Source organism: Meles meles, chromosome 20 (assembly GCF_922984935.1).
Source record: "Meles meles chromosome 20, mMelMel3.1 paternal haplotype, whole genome shotgun sequence".
Classification (NCBI taxonomy): domain Eukaryota; kingdom Metazoa; phylum Chordata; class Mammalia; order Carnivora; family Mustelidae; genus Meles; species Meles meles.
Window position 1 is genome coordinate 15,377,544 of NC_060085.1, and position 15,232 is coordinate 15,392,775.

General features: G+C 58.6%; 2 protein-coding genes across 5 annotated transcripts; both read right to left on the reverse strand.

Moving 5' to 3' along the window:
* Positions 1-1,084: 1,084 nt before the first annotated feature.
* Positions 1,085-5,173, reverse strand: LPAR2 (lysophosphatidic acid receptor 2). Of its 3 annotated transcripts, none has more exons than XM_045992231.1 (3): positions 4,824-5,173; positions 2,689-3,430; positions 1,085-1,975 (listed from the first exon to the last, which is right to left on the reverse strand). In XM_045992231.1, exons 2-3 carry the CDS (start codon positions 3,428-3,430, stop codon positions 1,662-1,664), a joined length of 1,056 nt encoding a protein of 351 aa, XP_045848187.1. In that variant the 5' UTR covers positions 4,824-5,173; the 3' UTR covers positions 1,085-1,661. The 3 variants fall into 3 exon arrangements, with proteins under 3 accessions (XP_045848187.1, XP_045848186.1, XP_045848185.1); XM_045992230.1 differs by having other exon boundaries at positions 2,689-3,564; positions 4,824-5,172; XM_045992229.1 differs by lacking the exon at positions 4,824-5,173 and adding an exon at positions 4,458-4,586.
* Positions 5,174-5,494: 321 nt separating this feature from the next.
* On the reverse strand, positions 5,495-15,126 carry LOC123933061 (GEM interacting protein). 2 transcript variants are annotated; one of them, XM_045991955.1, is made up of 21 exons: positions 14,995-15,126; positions 14,008-14,092; positions 13,456-13,531; positions 13,287-13,344; positions 12,853-12,978; positions 12,706-12,770; positions 12,483-12,590; positions 11,965-12,045; positions 11,685-11,855; positions 11,457-11,594; positions 10,893-11,089; positions 10,471-10,577; positions 10,308-10,397; positions 9,857-9,934; positions 9,627-9,781; positions 9,217-9,405; positions 8,948-9,085; positions 8,650-8,846; positions 7,918-8,308; positions 6,437-6,500; positions 5,495-6,306 (listed from the first exon to the last, which is right to left on the reverse strand). In XM_045991955.1, exons 1-21 carry the CDS (start codon positions 15,011-15,013, stop codon positions 5,930-5,932), a joined length of 2,910 nt encoding a protein of 969 aa, XP_045847911.1. In that variant the 5' UTR covers positions 15,014-15,126; the 3' UTR covers positions 5,495-5,929. The 2 variants fall into 2 exon arrangements, with proteins under 2 accessions (XP_045847911.1, XP_045847912.1); XM_045991956.1 differs by lacking the exon at positions 13,456-13,531 and having other exon boundaries at positions 14,010-14,092.
* Between the last annotated feature and the right edge of the window lie 106 nt (positions 15,127-15,232).

The following is a 15,232-nucleotide window of genomic DNA, read 5'->3' on the forward strand; positions in this document are numbered from 1 at the left end:
TTTCCCCCAAGGGAAACCTAGCCCCGTATAATGTAGAAGGACTTAGATGTTTTTGATTCTTCCACGACATGTGCTTTAGTGGTTGAAGAATCTGGCCTCTAATGGGAGGCCTGGGTCCACATTCTAGCCGTTATGTAGCATGTGAACCTTAAGTAGAGCTATAACTCTGTCTCCTCCCTGGTGAAGTGGAAGCAGAGAATCCAGATTCTGGTCTACACTGTACCTGGCAGGGTGGTTCTCTGAACATCGGAGAGGGGGCTCATTATGGTATGTCTGAAGCCTTGGTGGGGGGGGCTGGGAAGTGAGGTGAGGAAAATCAGACTGGGGTGGTGACCAAATCTGGACATTGTGGGGATCGAAAACTCTTTCCCTGGGGGCCTCTCTCATCCCTTGATTCATCTCTGTGACCTTTGTAACTTTGTAACCTGTGTAACCACAGGCCAGGTGACAACCTCTCTGAGCCGCAGTCCTCATGTGAAAATAAGTGTGCCTCTGCACAAGATGCAAGTAATGATTAAATAATGTACCTACAGTGCTTATCAGTGTGCCAGACACATCCGAGGAGCTTGAGAAATGGCAGCTCTCAAATCCTACTTCCTATTCCACAGGCTCCACTCCTCTTCGCCTGTAGGTATGGATGGATCTAGGTGTAGGGGTGGGCCCATACCTAGTTATTAATGCCTGACAGTTAATAACCTGGACCCAGGCGAAAGGGCAGGCAGGAGAAAGAGGGCTCACACAGGTCAGAGACCACTGTGGGCTCCAGAGGACAGAGACAGATGGGGGTGGTGAGTTAAGAGGCAGGGGAACACATAGAATGGATGCAAGGCCTCCAAAAGGAGAGATGGAGAGGCTCAGTCAGATCAAGGCACTTTTGATCTCAGGGTTGTGAGGTCGAGTCCCATGTTGTGTATAGGATTTAAAGGGAAAGAGAGAGAGAGAGAGAGAGAGAGAGAAACAGCCGTGCAGTGATCAAAGAGGAAAGAGAACAGGGTTGAGAAGATTCTAGCCTAGCCCGAGCTGAGCCGGACAATTCTGGATGGACTATATGACTTGATGACAGAAAATGCTCCAGAGACCTCAGTGGAAATAAAGGTTTACTCCTTGTATCATGCTCTCCCCACAGACCCCCCTCAATTCTAATTGGGACAGGCAAGACCCCAGAAACTCCAAGAGGCCACAAACCTTTTCCTAGCTCATGCTCAGCACCCCTCAGTCTATGCCCCTAAAGAATCAGCTTCGGGCAGATGGGGCATCCCTGGGCCAGCCTCATTACCCTGTCGCACAGGGCAGAGTGGCCTGAGACAGCCCTAATCTCCCTGGTCTAAAACCCACACCGCCACGGACAAGGAAGTGGTCCACAGGGTTTACCAGGGTTGGGCAGTAAAAACAGAAAATGTCAGTTAAAAAACCCCATGACCTGAGATGATTGAAGAGCAGATTCCTGAACCCCCTCTGACTCTCTCCTGGGCATTCCGAGATGACCCCATGCCCTGAGGCCCTGGGGCAGGCAGAGCCGTGAGCCCAGGGAAGGCTGGCAGGGGAGCTGTGCCACGCACACTGAGGGTCTGTCCTGCAGCTCAGGTCGAGCCCGGTGCATTTGCAAGCAGACGGGGGCTCTAATAGGGCATTTGCAGCAGTGCGCTGTAGTCCCAGGCTGGCTACAGGGTAGAGTCCATCAGGGGGTGGCCGTTCTCTGGAAGCATGATGTGCGTGCTGGCCCCTGTTCGGGTGGAGGGAGCATAGCGGGCAGACTCGTGGGGCGACCGGCGAAGGCACAGACAGCAGAGGAGGCGGCGGAAGGTGCGACGCATCTCAGCGTCTCGGCACGAGTACACCACAGCGTTAACCAGTGAGTTGGCCTCCGCCAAGAGTAGGAAATACTTCTCCACGGCCAGAACGTTGCAGGACTTGCAGCCCAGACCGTCCAGGAGCAGCACCACCTGGCCTGGTGTCCAGCAGATCACGAACGCTCCTGCAGGATGGGGCCCGAGGTGAGTGGGGCTGGTTCTGGGGGCCCAGCACCCCCAGCTCTGAGCTCAGGGCCGGAGTGTCAGGCCTGAGCTTGCAGGGCCTGACACCCTTGGCTGATGTGTCTGCCAGAAAGGGATGCCTTTCCTAACAGGTACACTAGACAGGGCGCTGGACCCTTCTACGTGGAGATTTGTTCTATGGGGGAAAGGAGGTGACTGTGGGACAGGCCAGTTACTTGGTGGGGGAAGGGGGGGTCATAGGGAAGAATCACTCCTTGTTCTTGGTGGGGTAGGGAGTGTATCCTCATGGGATATACCTTGCTGCCTCCCCCGCTCAGATCCCTCTCCAGCCGGACTGACCTCATCGCTCCTGGCTAAGAACTCTGGAGGGCTTCCCACAGAACTCAAAACAAAATCTGACTCTTGCCTGTGCCCTTGGAGGTGGTGCTGACTTTCTCTCCTGCTTCTCTCCAGCCACACGGGCCTCCTCTCCTCTTTGGAGGCACTGGCCCGGTCCTGCAGGGCTCTCACCTTCTGTTCCCTCTGCCTGGAACTCTTCCCTTCCCCAGCATTCAGGTCTCTGCTCAGATGTCACCTCCTTGGAGAACATTCCCCACCCAAATGATCCCCTCCCGTGTCTCGTGGGAGTTGGGGGGGGCGGGGGAGGGCAGCAGGGTTCTGGCCACCCTGGCCCAGCGGAAGGGCCCTCACTCACCCAGGATAATGACAACGGTCTTGACTAGGCTGAGTGTGGTCTCTCGGTAGCGGGGGTGGCAGCTGACGTGCTCCGCCATGCGCTGCACCCTCCGCCTCACGTAGAAGAAAATGCGGGTATAGACAGCCACCATGAGCAGGAAGACAAGCAGGCTGGACAGTGCCCAGACAGCCAGGTAGGAGCGGCTGAGCAGGGGGGCCATGCGTGAGCAGCGGTCCAGGGCGCAGAGGCAGTGCCATGAGTGGGCGGGCAGCAGCCCCAGGCCCAGCGCGGCCACCCACACCCCCACGATGAGCAGGACAACGCGGCCGCGGGGCAGGCGGCTGTGCAGCTGCACGGCCATCACGCTGCGGTGCCGCTCCACGGCGATGGCTAGCAGTGTGGCCACCGAAGCAGTCAGGCTTGTGTCCAGCAGGCCCTGCCGCACGAACCAGCCCTCTAGCGAGAGCCTGGCGGTACGAGGGCCCGTGTGAAACATGAGGAAGAGGTAGGCCACGCCTGCAAAGAGGTCAGCTGCGGCCAGGTTGCCGAGCAGGTAGTAAATGGGCTGGTGGAAGCGGCGATTGGAGGCGATAGCTGCGATCACCAGCAAGTTAGTCAGGAGCACCAGCACGCTGACGGTCAGCCCCAGGGCCACCACAACCACATCTTTGGGCCGCCAGTGGGAGCTGAGCTCCTTGCCACTGTTGTTGTAGAAAAAGCCGATGGTCTCATTGTAGTAGCACCGGCCCATGGTGGCCATCTGGGGGCACAGAGGGAGAGGTCAGTGCAGGTGGCATTTGTTGGAAGGGCACAGGAAGGAGCAGCAGCCAGAGGGGAGGATCAGGACAGGAAGGGCAAAGGTCTCAAACTCAGAGGCCTCAGGGTAAAGCGGTGCTGGTGAATGATGTGGGAAACAAAGGCAGAAGAAAAATTATTAAATTTCCTTATTATCAATAGCCCACTGACAAGTCTTTGAAACAAGCAGAGTGACATTCTTCTAGGGACTCAACTGCCTCGATGTTAATACTTTGCTAAGGGCAAAAGGCAATCCTAGCCCAATCACCCACCCACCCCCAACATCCTGTAAATCTACTTTAACATATATAAATTCCTTTGGAAATTTCCTTTATCTCTAAACTCCCCAAGATACATGGTGGCAATCATCTTCCAAGCATATGGCCCACCAGTAGACATCGGAAGGGTCCCATGACTCAGATTTTACTAGATGGTAATAAATGACCTTTTCTCAACAAGAGCTAGCTCTCTCAAGGTCCTGGGAACCTTGCTTCCAGAATTCCTTAGAGATTTAGGCTATCCCTAACCCCCTCCCAACTTGAGAGTATATAATGGGTCACTTATCCTCAAGACCCCAGTGCAGCTCTTTCTGCCTATGGGTCCTGTCTCAAGCTCTAATAAAACCACCTTTTGTACCAAAGATGTCTCAAGAATTCCTTCTTGGCCATCCTTCTTTCCTACATCAGGGACCAGATCGACCAGAGCGGACAGCGATGCAGCCCCAGAAGTTGGGCAGCGGGTTTTGGGCTCGAGAGCTCCCGAAGCGGGCGGGGCATCTGGGCATTACGAGTGGGACAGAGGACCCTGGCGGCCTCCCAGACAAAGGGGGCGGTCAGGGAGGCGGTGGCCCGCCGGGCCTCCAGGCGCCCCTAGGTTGGCTGGAGGAGGAGCTGGGGCAGAGGGGAGGAGGGGGCGGTGCCCAGGCCCCATAGGCACGTGCCGCACCCTCCCCGGGACCCACGCCCACCCACCACCTTCAGTACTCGCCTCACCTGGGCCGCCTGTCACGCCGCAGACGGGGCGGTCTCCCAGAGGGTCGGGGTAGGCCCCAAACCCATAGCCTGGAGTCCACCGCAGGAGCGGAGGAGCGTCCGGGTGCGCTGGGCGCGGGCAGCAGAGAGAGCACGGGAGGCGGGGTCCCGCCCCTGCCCCTGCCTGGGCGCGGCGCCCCGCCTCCGCCACCTAGGGGAGCCCCGCCCGGTATCCGCCACCTGGGGGAGCCCCGCCTCCACAGCCGCGGTAAGGACAAGGTCTCCTGGAACCGCAGCCCCCCCCTCATTTCCTCCCGGCCTCTCGGTCGCCCCTCTCCACTTCCGGCGCGGGACCCCCGCCCCCGTCCTCGCCCACTTCACACGCACGCAGTTTCGAGCCTTCCGGGGGCTGAGTCACTCACTGCACCAGAATTCCCGCGGTGACCTCGGGCAGCCTGGGCGAAGCTCCGGGTGGTCTCAGGGTCCGCGCCCCCGCCCGGCCCCACCCCGCCCTCTCCCTGGCATCCAATCCGTCGCCGAGTTCCAAGCCACGCCCTGATCCGACTGGGCTCCCACCGCCGGGACCCCCGCCCCGCCTCCGCTTCTCCAGCACCGAGATGCCCCGCGCTGCGGCCTGCGGTGCCCCTCGGACCTCTCCTGCCCCAGCTGACCCTCGAGCCGCACTTAAGTTTCTCGAAATCCCGCCCCCGCGCCCTCCGCCCCCCGGCCCCGGCCCCGCAGCCCCCTGCCCGGCCCCGGCTTGTGCAGGCCCCGGGCTCCCACGGCCCAGAGCACACAGCTCTATTGTCCCGGTTATCTGCACTTTGTTATATTTGTTTGATTATGCAGGCCCGGATCGGGGACGTGGAGCTCCGGGAGGGCCGGGCGGGTGTGACTCAGCCTGGTGCCCTGCCCAGCCAGTACTACCTGTAGGTGCTCAAGGATGTTTGGGAATGAAAGGGGCCTTGGTTCCTCTGGTGGGTTAAACGGGGCCAAAGGATGCGGCCCTCACTTATCTCTCCCATCAGCCTCGCCTGGTAAAGACAGACACTCGAGGGTATAAGGGACCCAGTTTATTCCCAGGTCATCAGACCCCGGGTGCCGCCAGGATGTCGAGTCTGGGCTGCCCACACCTTCCAAGAGCTGGTCACCCAAGGTCAGCTAAGGAAGTAGGCAGAAGTAGGGGACTGGCCACAACCAAAGTAGCAAAAGGCAGCCCTGTTCAGGAGTCAGAGACTACGGTGGACACCAAGGATCCCAGGACTTGAATTGACCCTGAGTACTGACCCCGACTCACCTCTGAACCTGAGTGGCCCTAATGGGCAGTGACCTGTGTCTAGTCGGGGGAATCCTGGTATATTGTCCCAACAAGGGTTTTAGTCCCCCAGGCCATGTAGTCTTTCCTTACAGGAACTCTCCAGACTCCCCCACCCCACCCCCCAACACTGAACACCCTCTCAGTCCTTCACTCCTCAGTCAGAATGCTGGGATGGTCAGAGATGGTCCTCGACTTCCTCAGGTTGGGGGTCTGGACAACAGGTGGCCTTGGGCACAGCTTCATTGTGTAGCTTGGACAGGAGCCGGGCTGTCTCCTGGGTGATCTCAAAATGCTTGGGCAGTGGGGTGCGGCGCAGAGGGCTGCCCTCAGGCGAGGAGGAGGCAACAGGGCCAGGTCCCCGCCTCCGCAAACTCCCTTGGGTCACTGATGCAACAGGGGTCTCTTCGCTCAATTTGGAAGCTACCTGGGCCAAGCTGGACAGCTGGTGGGTGACAGGCCGCACGCCGCCCCGGGGATATTTCACTGGCTGACGGCTGAAGTGGCCACGGGACTGTGTCCCCAGGAGTGAGTCCTCTGGACCTTGCCTGGACACTGTGGGATGGCATGGTCATTGCTGAGGACCCCTAAGTCCTCTGGATATCTCCTGGGAGTCATCTCTCAGCCAAGTCACCCCAGGCAAGAACACCCCTACAACTCCTGGGCTGCCCCCCAACATACTTACCTTCCCCTCCCTCCTCTCTGGTGTCCTCAACCATGTCTCTCTGGTCACTTTGTGGAGCTGGAATCTGTAGGAACAAACCCAAGACCAAAACCCCAACAATAAAATCCCAGTTCTTTGAGATTCTTGGAGAGCTGAGGGTTTGTTCCTGGATATGTAAAAGGTCTTTGGCAGTTTTGGTATCTGGGGTGACAATGCCCTTTATAGTAATCCTGCTCATCCCCTTATGAAGAGCAGTATTACTAATCTCAGCTATGGGCTCCACGTGGGAAGGAACACCCTCACTCAGCAGCCAGCCAGCCCAGGGAGTAACTTAGTCATGTCCCCATGGACACCTATTGTCCTACATGGACACTTAGCCAGGTCACCTACCTGCCTCCGCCCTGCTCTGCTCAGCAACTCTGCACACCTGCTTTTCAATGTATCTGTATATCCTTCAGTTGATCCTTTAGCTAAATGCTAACAGCAGCTGGAGTTCTTTCTACATGTCCTGAGCACTTTTTGAGCCGTTCCATGGCTCTGAGACCCAGTGCTCACTGACAGCCCCTTTGCCAGCTCTGGGCCACTGTGCGGGGGAGGTGCAGGCTCTTGGGAATGATGTGTGTAGCAGGATCTGAGGGACAGGGAAGCCACGAGTAGGAGTCTCATCTGTAAATGGTTTTCACTAACAGTATCTACCTCTCAGGGCTGTGGTGATGATAATAGGAAGCCTATAAAATGCCCATACATAGTAGGTGCATGGTGCATGGCATTCCACAGACCCCTCTTTGGCCTCACTTTCTACCACCTTCTCTTCACTAATTCATTACAGCTTGGGGCTGCACCTTAAACACACTAGGCATGCTCTCACCTCAGGGCCTTTGCACTGGCTGTTCCCTTCGGAACCCCCTTCCCCAGATCTCCACCTGGCTCAATCCTCCCCCACATCTTTCCAGTCTTTGCTCAAATCTACCTTTTCCAGGAGACCTGGCCACAGCATCCTGCTTACTGCTACACACTGCTCTCCACCTCTCCTTGGTGTCACTCCATGTCTCTTACCTTGCACTACCCTTTCTTTTCTTCTCCATAGTACTTGTCACCTTGTAATGTCCTACGAACTAACATTATACCATATTTCTTATTTGTTGTTGGTTTCTTTCCCAGTAGAATGCAGTCACCAAAAGGATGGGGTCTGTGAATAATTTACTCACTGATGTATCTGTAATGCCTGCTACAACAGTGCTTGATACAGAGAATATGTTCACGAAATATTCTGTTGCAAGAATAAATGATCACCTATGTTAGTAACTCTGCAGAGCTGTACCCTGTCACTCTTCCATTATTACTTCCATTGTTATCACCCACCACTCCATTCCTCACTTGTAGGGAGAGAGGGAATGAAAGAGAAAAGTTTAAAGGCAAAGTGATGGAAGGAAGATGGGAGAGAGAGAGGATTAAATGGAAAGAAGATCCTCCCCATGTCTGTGGGCCCAGTGGGTTCCTACCTCAGGAGGTGTGGCCTCAGGATGCTTCTCCAAGGTACCGTGGGGCTCAGGGTCTGGGTCGGGGTCTAATGCTAGGACTGGGGGCAGGGGATCTGGAGCAGGGTCAGAGGGTGGTGGCTGGGGGTTGTTGTTTAGGAGAGGTTCGGGGGCTGGACTGGGGTCTTGGGGCAGGGGCTCAGTGGCCACGGGGAGGTCGTCCATCCCAAAGATTTGCTCGTAGTATACAATGAGGAACTCGACGAGCTGGGCCTGGTGCCCAGAGTCTAGTAGGCAGGTGACAGGGCCGGGACCAGCTGTCCCTGGACCATCCGGTGGCCGCAGCAGTGTTGGGCCAAACACAATGCCCAGGTTGTTGGCAGACATCTTGTTTTCCTCAAACTGTGCAGCCACCCTGGGGATGGTATGAGGGAAAAGATCAGAGCGCAGAATATGTGGTCACTGACTGTCAGAGAGGAGCCATAGGCCAGGCTCATGGCAACCCGCCCCAGTCATGGGTAAGTGGTCCCAGTCATTGTTTGAGACCAGCAGCTACCTGCCTGGCAGTGGAGTTTGGGGTCGGCACCCAAAGTCTAGAGTCATGTATTAAAATTCAGAGCTCAGAAAATACATGCAAAGATCAGAAGTCAGCATCAGGGGTCAGTCCCAGAGGTCAGTAGTTACGTCCATGGACGGGGTTCACAGATCCGTGTCTTGCGTCAGAAGTCACACTTCAAGGTGGGGGACAGTGCACACCTGAACAGATGGGCCACCAGGTGCCGCAGGGTACTGTAGTTAGAGTCAGGCAGCTGCACCAAGAGGGTCTTCAGCGAGCGGATAACCTCAGGGCTGGGGCTGGGGGTCCCAGGGTCGTGCCCCGGGTCTGCATGCAGGGTCTTAGCCAGAGAGATGAAGGCGTCGTAGAGGTGGAAGGGGACCACGGGGTCAGTGAGCTGGGGGTGGAATGGCGGGAGGGACATGGGTGTGGGTGGGCTGCAGAGGGTCCTCAGCCTGAGCCCGCCCAGCTCCTACCCCCGAGCTGCTGAGTACCCACCTCCTGAAGGAATCTCTTGAGAACACTTGAGACATCATGAGGCGAGTTTCCTGACATGTCCACCAATGCTCGACCATTCTCAAAAGCCTGGCACAGCCGCTCCACACGGACCCGGGACCCACTGACCCGGTAAATGCCCTGTAGGGCAGGGGTAGGAGAGAAACATCCGGCTTACCAACTGGCCGTCAGGAGTGCTGACTGGTCACTACTGGGTGACCAGTACTGAGTGACGGGTCACTACTGGGGGTGGTCAAGAATCAGGGCAGCACCTGCACACCCAGGGCACGCTGTTCTATCTCGGTTGTGCACTTGGTGATCACAAAGGGCACCTCCTCCGGGAAGTCCCTTGGCAGCTGCAGGAAGTCAACCCCAAAGAGGGGGGTCCGGGCTGGGAGCCGCCTACGTCCACAGAGGATCAGTAGAGTCTCCAGGCAGCGCTTGTGGCAGGTCAGAAAGCACTGAAGGGAAGGTCACAGCATTGGGAGGTCATCAGGGATCAGCAGGGGAAGGGAGGTCATAGGGATCCTCTGGGGAGTGGGGGAGACTCATAGGACATCATTATATCTGGGCATGTCCTAATGGCAGAAGGGGCATAGGGATTTCAAATCAGGGAAGTGCCTGGGGTCAGGGAGGTCACTGGGGTCAGAAGAGGTCATTGGTTGATGGGTCCAGGCCACACCTCCTCGCACTCGGTCCCGCTGACCATGAAGGCATCACACTCGCGGCACTTGGCTGGGCCCCTGAGCCGCCGCAGCCGGTGGGTCTGGGCCGCATTGGATAGCGTCCACTTCCTGAAGGGGCTTCCTAGGCCGTTCTCCAGCCCATCTACCAGGTCTGCGGGGATACAGGGTCAGGGGTGTCTGGTCCACCCCTCACCCCTCACCCCACCCCATTTGCTTCCAGCCTTACCAGGGTCTCGCTCTTCAAGGTCATCTGAGGACTCAGTGCCTATGGATGACACCTTCACCAACCGCCTTGTGCCAGAGCCTAGAGTCAGAGGGTCACAGAGGTCGGGGGTCACAGGGGTCATGGGGAAGCTCCAGGGCTAAGGAGATATTCCTGGTTTTTAGGCTTTCCAGAACCACCCACAGATGCCCTTGGGGAAAGGGTCAGAGGTCAGGAGGGAAGTCAGGTCAGTGACTGGGGGTTGGAGAACGGGTCAGCAATCCGGGGGATGGTTCAGAAGCTGGCTCAAGACAATGGATCAGAGGGTGACGAAAATAGGTCAGGGATGCAGGTAAGTCAAAGGTCAAGTGAAAGGTTAGAGATGGGAGAGTCAGAGTCTGGCCAGGGACTGGGGACTGGGGACTGGAGGAGGGTTAGAGGTAGGGAAGAGGTTAGGGCCAGCTCCTAGCCCCACCTGGGCTTGAAGTGGGAGAGTCCAGGGACCGGGACTCGCTGCCACCACCCACACTGTCTGCGTCCCCGCCTGGAGTTCGGCCTGGAGTTCCTAGGAGGGAACATGTCAATTAGGATGGATCCCTGCCCCGGCACCACTCGTGCCTCCCTCTCACTGTGCTCACCCTGCCAGCCTGCGCCTGTGTCCTCCCAGGGGCCTGCCTCCGAGGCACTTTCATCCAGCCGTGGTGGTGGGGGGCAGGAGAGCTTCTTTCTTGTGTCCAGGGGAGAGCTGAAAGGAGAGGTTTGAGGGCTCTGGTGACCAGGAAACTGCCCTGGGATGACATCACCTGTGCATTGCGTCTAGGAGGACCCAACTTGAAGCACTGTGTCTGGAAGCCTTGACACCAGTGAGCACCCAGTTCAGTGACCCTAAAGTTCAGCCTCTCCCAGAACTGGAATACCCACCCCCAAAAGCGCTTTGGCAACCAAATCCAAGAACTGAGGCTTTGAGTTTTCTGACCCCCAAGTACTCAACCTGTGGTGCCAACAGCCTGCAACTGTCTCTGGGGCTCATTCCTGACCCTGGTCCCGGAGGGAGGCCCACCTGTGCGCAGTGGGCACGAACTCCTGGAAGGAGAAGGCAGGCGGAGGGGGTGGCGGGGCCTCCGGCTGCATCACCCTCACGAACTCCTGGTAGCGCTGGCCTGGCTCGAAGGGCTCGCAGCACTCGGCCAGGGCGGAGAAGGCGCGGGGGCCGCGCTCTGCCTGCGCCCCTCGGAGCCTGAACAGTCCTAGAGTCACCTGCGTGGGCGGGGGGGGGGGGGCGCGGAGAGAGACGCGGGACGGGGGGAGGGGAGGGGAGCACCAACTGCAGTCAGAGGGGGTGGAGCCTGACCTTTAGAGTCGCCATTGCGGCCAGGGTTTGGGGGCGGGGCGAGCAATGAGTAGCAGCTGGGGGGATTGTGGTCAGAGCCTGGCCTGGAAGAGGGGGAAGAGGGAGACAGGACCCCATGCGGGTGGCGCCGAGGCTGACGTGTGGTCAGGGACTGAGGGTGGAAACTGGCCGCCTAGGGAGAAGGAGTCATAGGCCCTGGGGATGGGTTAGGGGCAGAGGTCTTTCAACTGGGGCCAAAAGAGAATGTGGGGTGGCAGTGGGAAAGGGTCTCACCCGCCTCAGCACTTCGTCCCCCTGCAGCACCAGCTTGCGCACGTGCGACACGATCCGCTGTTTGGCGGCCTCCAGGTCTTGCTGCCGCGCGTTGGCCTCGCGGACGCACATCTGGTACAGCGCCATGGCCTCCTGCACCTGAGGAGACCAGGCCAGGGCACATGTGGGACAGAGTGTGGGGCGGGGTGAGCTGCAGCTTTGGTGGGGGGTGCGGGGCTAGGTCCCCACCTTGGCCTGGGCCTCCTCTCGAGATCGCCGCCGCCGCTCCTGCTGTTTGCTGGGCCCTGGGGAGGCCTGGGGTGCCGGGTCTTCAGGGGACGCCTGGGAGCGAACCCACAAGTCCTCGCTGCGCTGTACATACTGGAGCTGGGCCCTCCGCAGCGCCTGCACTGCGTCATTCTGGGGCCGTGGGGGGTGGGGGCAGGGACAGAAGGGGACCCATCAGCACCTCTTCCTCTCCTCTGCCAGCCCAGCAGGTGTGCACCCACCCACCCTGCCAAGGCCTCACCATCCGCTTCTGCTCTTTCGTCCACTGCTCCTTAAACTCTTTCCGCCACTTCTCAATCTCAGTTCGTTTGGCTGCCAGGGGCTGGCAAGGAGGACAGATTTGGCGGGGGGTGGGGGTGGGGGGCTGCCTCAGGGCCACACTCAGTCTTTCTGCTCTCCTCTACCACATGCCTTTCATCCTCTGGACCCCCTCGGGGGGTCTGCACTCTCTGCCCCCCACCAGCTCTCCACCTCATCCTTTCTAAAGCCTGGACCCACAGATGCCAAAGCTCTCTTCCTGGGAACACTCAGCGCCCTGCCCCATCCCCCCTCACGCCCCCCCCCCCAACTCTGCAAAGGAACAGAAGCAGTTTTGCAATTGCACAGGAAGCCTGGTTTGAATCTCTGCTGGGTAACCTTGGGCAAGTTCCTCAGCATCCCTGGGCCTCAGCTTCCTCATCAGCAAAATGGCACTGATGCTAAGTGCCTTCCCCCTGGGGAGGTGTGAACGGGATAGTTAGGGCAGCAAGGCCCCCTCACCTGGTAGTAATCTCTTTTCTGCTGGGCCACTGTTTCCATGGCCAGGGCTCCCAGGCTGAGGTCGTGTTCCAGAAACAGGGTATAGATGTACTGCAGTGGCATGTGGTTCTGAGGGGGTGGGGGTGAGGGGAGGGTTGGTATTGGAGGATGCTGAGGAGCTAGGGGGTCAGGGCTGGGGTTCTGGAGGGCTCAGACCCCGGGGAAGGGGTCTGGTCATGGCTACCTGCTGGTGGATTGACACCTTGCCAGCCTCGGCCATCTTCATGATGCTTTTGGCAAACTCCAGCTCTGGGGGGAGACAGCAGGGGTCTGAGTTGGGCAGGCTGTGGGCACTGCCTGGGGCCTGGGGTCGGGCAGAAGGGACCCTCACCAAGGCTGGCTCTCTTCTCTGTCCAGGCCAGCAGCTCCTTGGCATAGCGGCTCCAGGTCTTGGCATACTCCAGAGCTGCATCCACGCCGCCCGTGGTCCGAATGAGCCGCAAGTCCAGCTCCTCCCCTGGGGCAGGAGGTTGGACTTCTGACCTCTGAACCCTGACCTGTGGCAGCTTTCCCTGAGCCTCAAGAGCGACCAGACCAGTGACCCCTATTCTACACCCTATGGCTCCCCAAAACAGCCCTTTATGGTCTTGTCCAGTTGCAATTTTATACCGATTCTCCACCGAGCCTGGGGCTCCCTGAGGGCAGGGACTCAGCTCTGTTGTGTGTACTGCCGTGTCCCTGGTGCGCGGAACAGGCAGGGGCTGATGACTAGCTGAAGGAAGGACTCCTTTCTGCCCCCACTTCCCCGGCCTCAAAGTCCCCTACCTGTAAGGGACACCGGACCCTCTGTGGAGGGGCGACTCCAAAGGCTGGTTTCACTGGTCTGAGGGGGAGGGAGACAGCATTCAGGAGCAAGCGGGGAGGGGCTTCAACACCCTAGAGCCCCTCCCCCTGGAGACCCCCTCCTCCCTGCCTCCTTGGTCCCACCCTTCACCTCATTGGTTGTGGGGGTCTTGTCAGACTCTGGGTCTCCTGAGAGCACGGGGTCTCCAGGCAGCATCTCAAGGGTCCTGGGAGGTAAGGGCGTCAGGATGCCACCCTCCACCCGGTCGGAATTGCTTAGGGGGTGTTGGGGGCCCCCAGAGCTGTGTGAGTGATGGTCCTGGATTTCACCTCTGGGACATCTCTTGTATCTGGGAGGTCTGAGTGGTTCTGGGGGGGGGGATTAGATGAGTTTTCTTTCCTTTTTTTTTTTTTTTCTAAATGGGACTTGAGAGAGTTTGAAAGGTCCCAGGTGAATTTGGGGTCCACAGAGTGGGATTAGAAGGATCTCAAATGTTTTTAAGTGGTCACAAGGATATATGGGGGTCCTAGGACCATTTTGGGGATTTCCACTGGATTTGGGGGCTGAATTTTGGGATTTTTCAGGTGTTTTAGAAGGACCCATCTTAGACTTCTCTGGTTGTTAGGTAAGTGGATCCATGTTATAGGTTCCTAATGCACCTAAATGGTTAGGGATTTGGGGCTGGCCCAGGCTCAGACTCACACGTTCCCCAGAGAGATCTCGAGGTTATCCAGGCTCCGGAAGATGTCACTGTACCTCTTCCTGCTCTCTGGAGCCGGGGGTAGCCCTGGGGGAGGGGAGTGTCATACATGGGCCAATCAAAGCCTCCCTCCACCCACGGAGGCCCCGACACCATGGCCCTTAGCCAGCTGTTTGGAGGTTGGGAAGAGAGAGACAGAGAGTGTTCTGGACCTGTAGAGAGTCCGGGATGGGGGCTGGTGTCAGAGTCAGGACTGAGGCAGTGTTGGACTCAGGCACAACCCAACATTGGGACAGCTGCTCAGAGGAACAGAGACACCCACACACACATGGGCCCAGAAGCAGAGACAAAACAGATGCCCCAGATGCAGCCACACTGTCCCTGGGGAGAGAGCCAGCTTGACAATGGAACCACATGGACCTCAGGCCAGACAGATGGAAATACACGTGGGAGAGACCGGCACAGAGCCTGTGGCACAAACGCATATGGGCAGACTGAAACCAGAGGAACATCAAGACCGAATGACACTAGACATGCACGGCAGAGACACAAAGACGGCCGGAAATCCAAGTCAGACCTTGCCACACTTCTGCCACAGCCCCCCTTCTGTGGGCTCCAGATCAGCAATGCCCCCTCCCCTGATTATGGAGGAGCCGGGTGGGGATTCTGCCGCGTCGGCCTCTCCATCAGCGGTGGTGACACCCTGCCCCCATCACAAATATCAGAAGCAGAAGCGGCCACTTCCCCTTCCTGGGCCCCCTCCCCCAGGCATCCGGGGTGAACACTCCAAAGGGGGAGGGGGTCAGGGAATGCTGTTCTGGGCCCCTCTCGGCTTGGGGGTCCCCACAGTGGAGGATGCTTGCGTCCCTCCCATTTGGGACTCCTTTCCCTGTTCTCTGGACGGAAACGGCAGGCGAGACCACTCAATTTAGGAAGTGGGGTATGGTTGGGGGAGGTCCCTCTCGCATCCCAAATCCCGGACCGCCTACCCGGCTCTGCTGCGTCCATGGCCCGGCCCGAGGATCTCTCGGCGGGGTCCGGGACTGGGGCGGGATCTCGCGCCGGCGGGGCTCTGCCCCGATTTCCTGCCGCGGCCGCCGCCGCCGCCGCCGCCGCCCGGGTTCCGCGTAACCCCGCCCAGCGGAGCTACGCCCCGCGAACGAACACGCCCCTGCTCAGCAGAGGCTCCGCCCCCAGCTGCACCTCTGCCGACTGGCCACGCCCCTG

Coding starts and splice junctions, on each gene's coding strand:
- LOC123933061 (XM_045991955.1), bottom strand. Junction 13,532..14,007: donor GAGATCTCTCTGGGGAACGT/GTGAGTCTGAGC, acceptor CTTACCTCCCAG/GACCCTTGAGATGCTGCCTG. Junction 6,501..7,917: donor CTGAGGCCACACCTCCTGAG/GTAGGAACCCAC, acceptor TTGTTCCTACAG/ATTCCAGCTCCACAAAGTGA.
- LPAR2 (XM_045992231.1), bottom strand. CDS start 3,430: ATGGCCACCATGGGCCGGTGCTACTACAATGAGACCATCGGCTTTTTC. Junction 1,976..2,688: donor GACCGTTGTCATTATCCTGG/GTGAGTGAGGGC, acceptor CCCATCCTGCAG/GAGCGTTCGTGATCTGCTGG.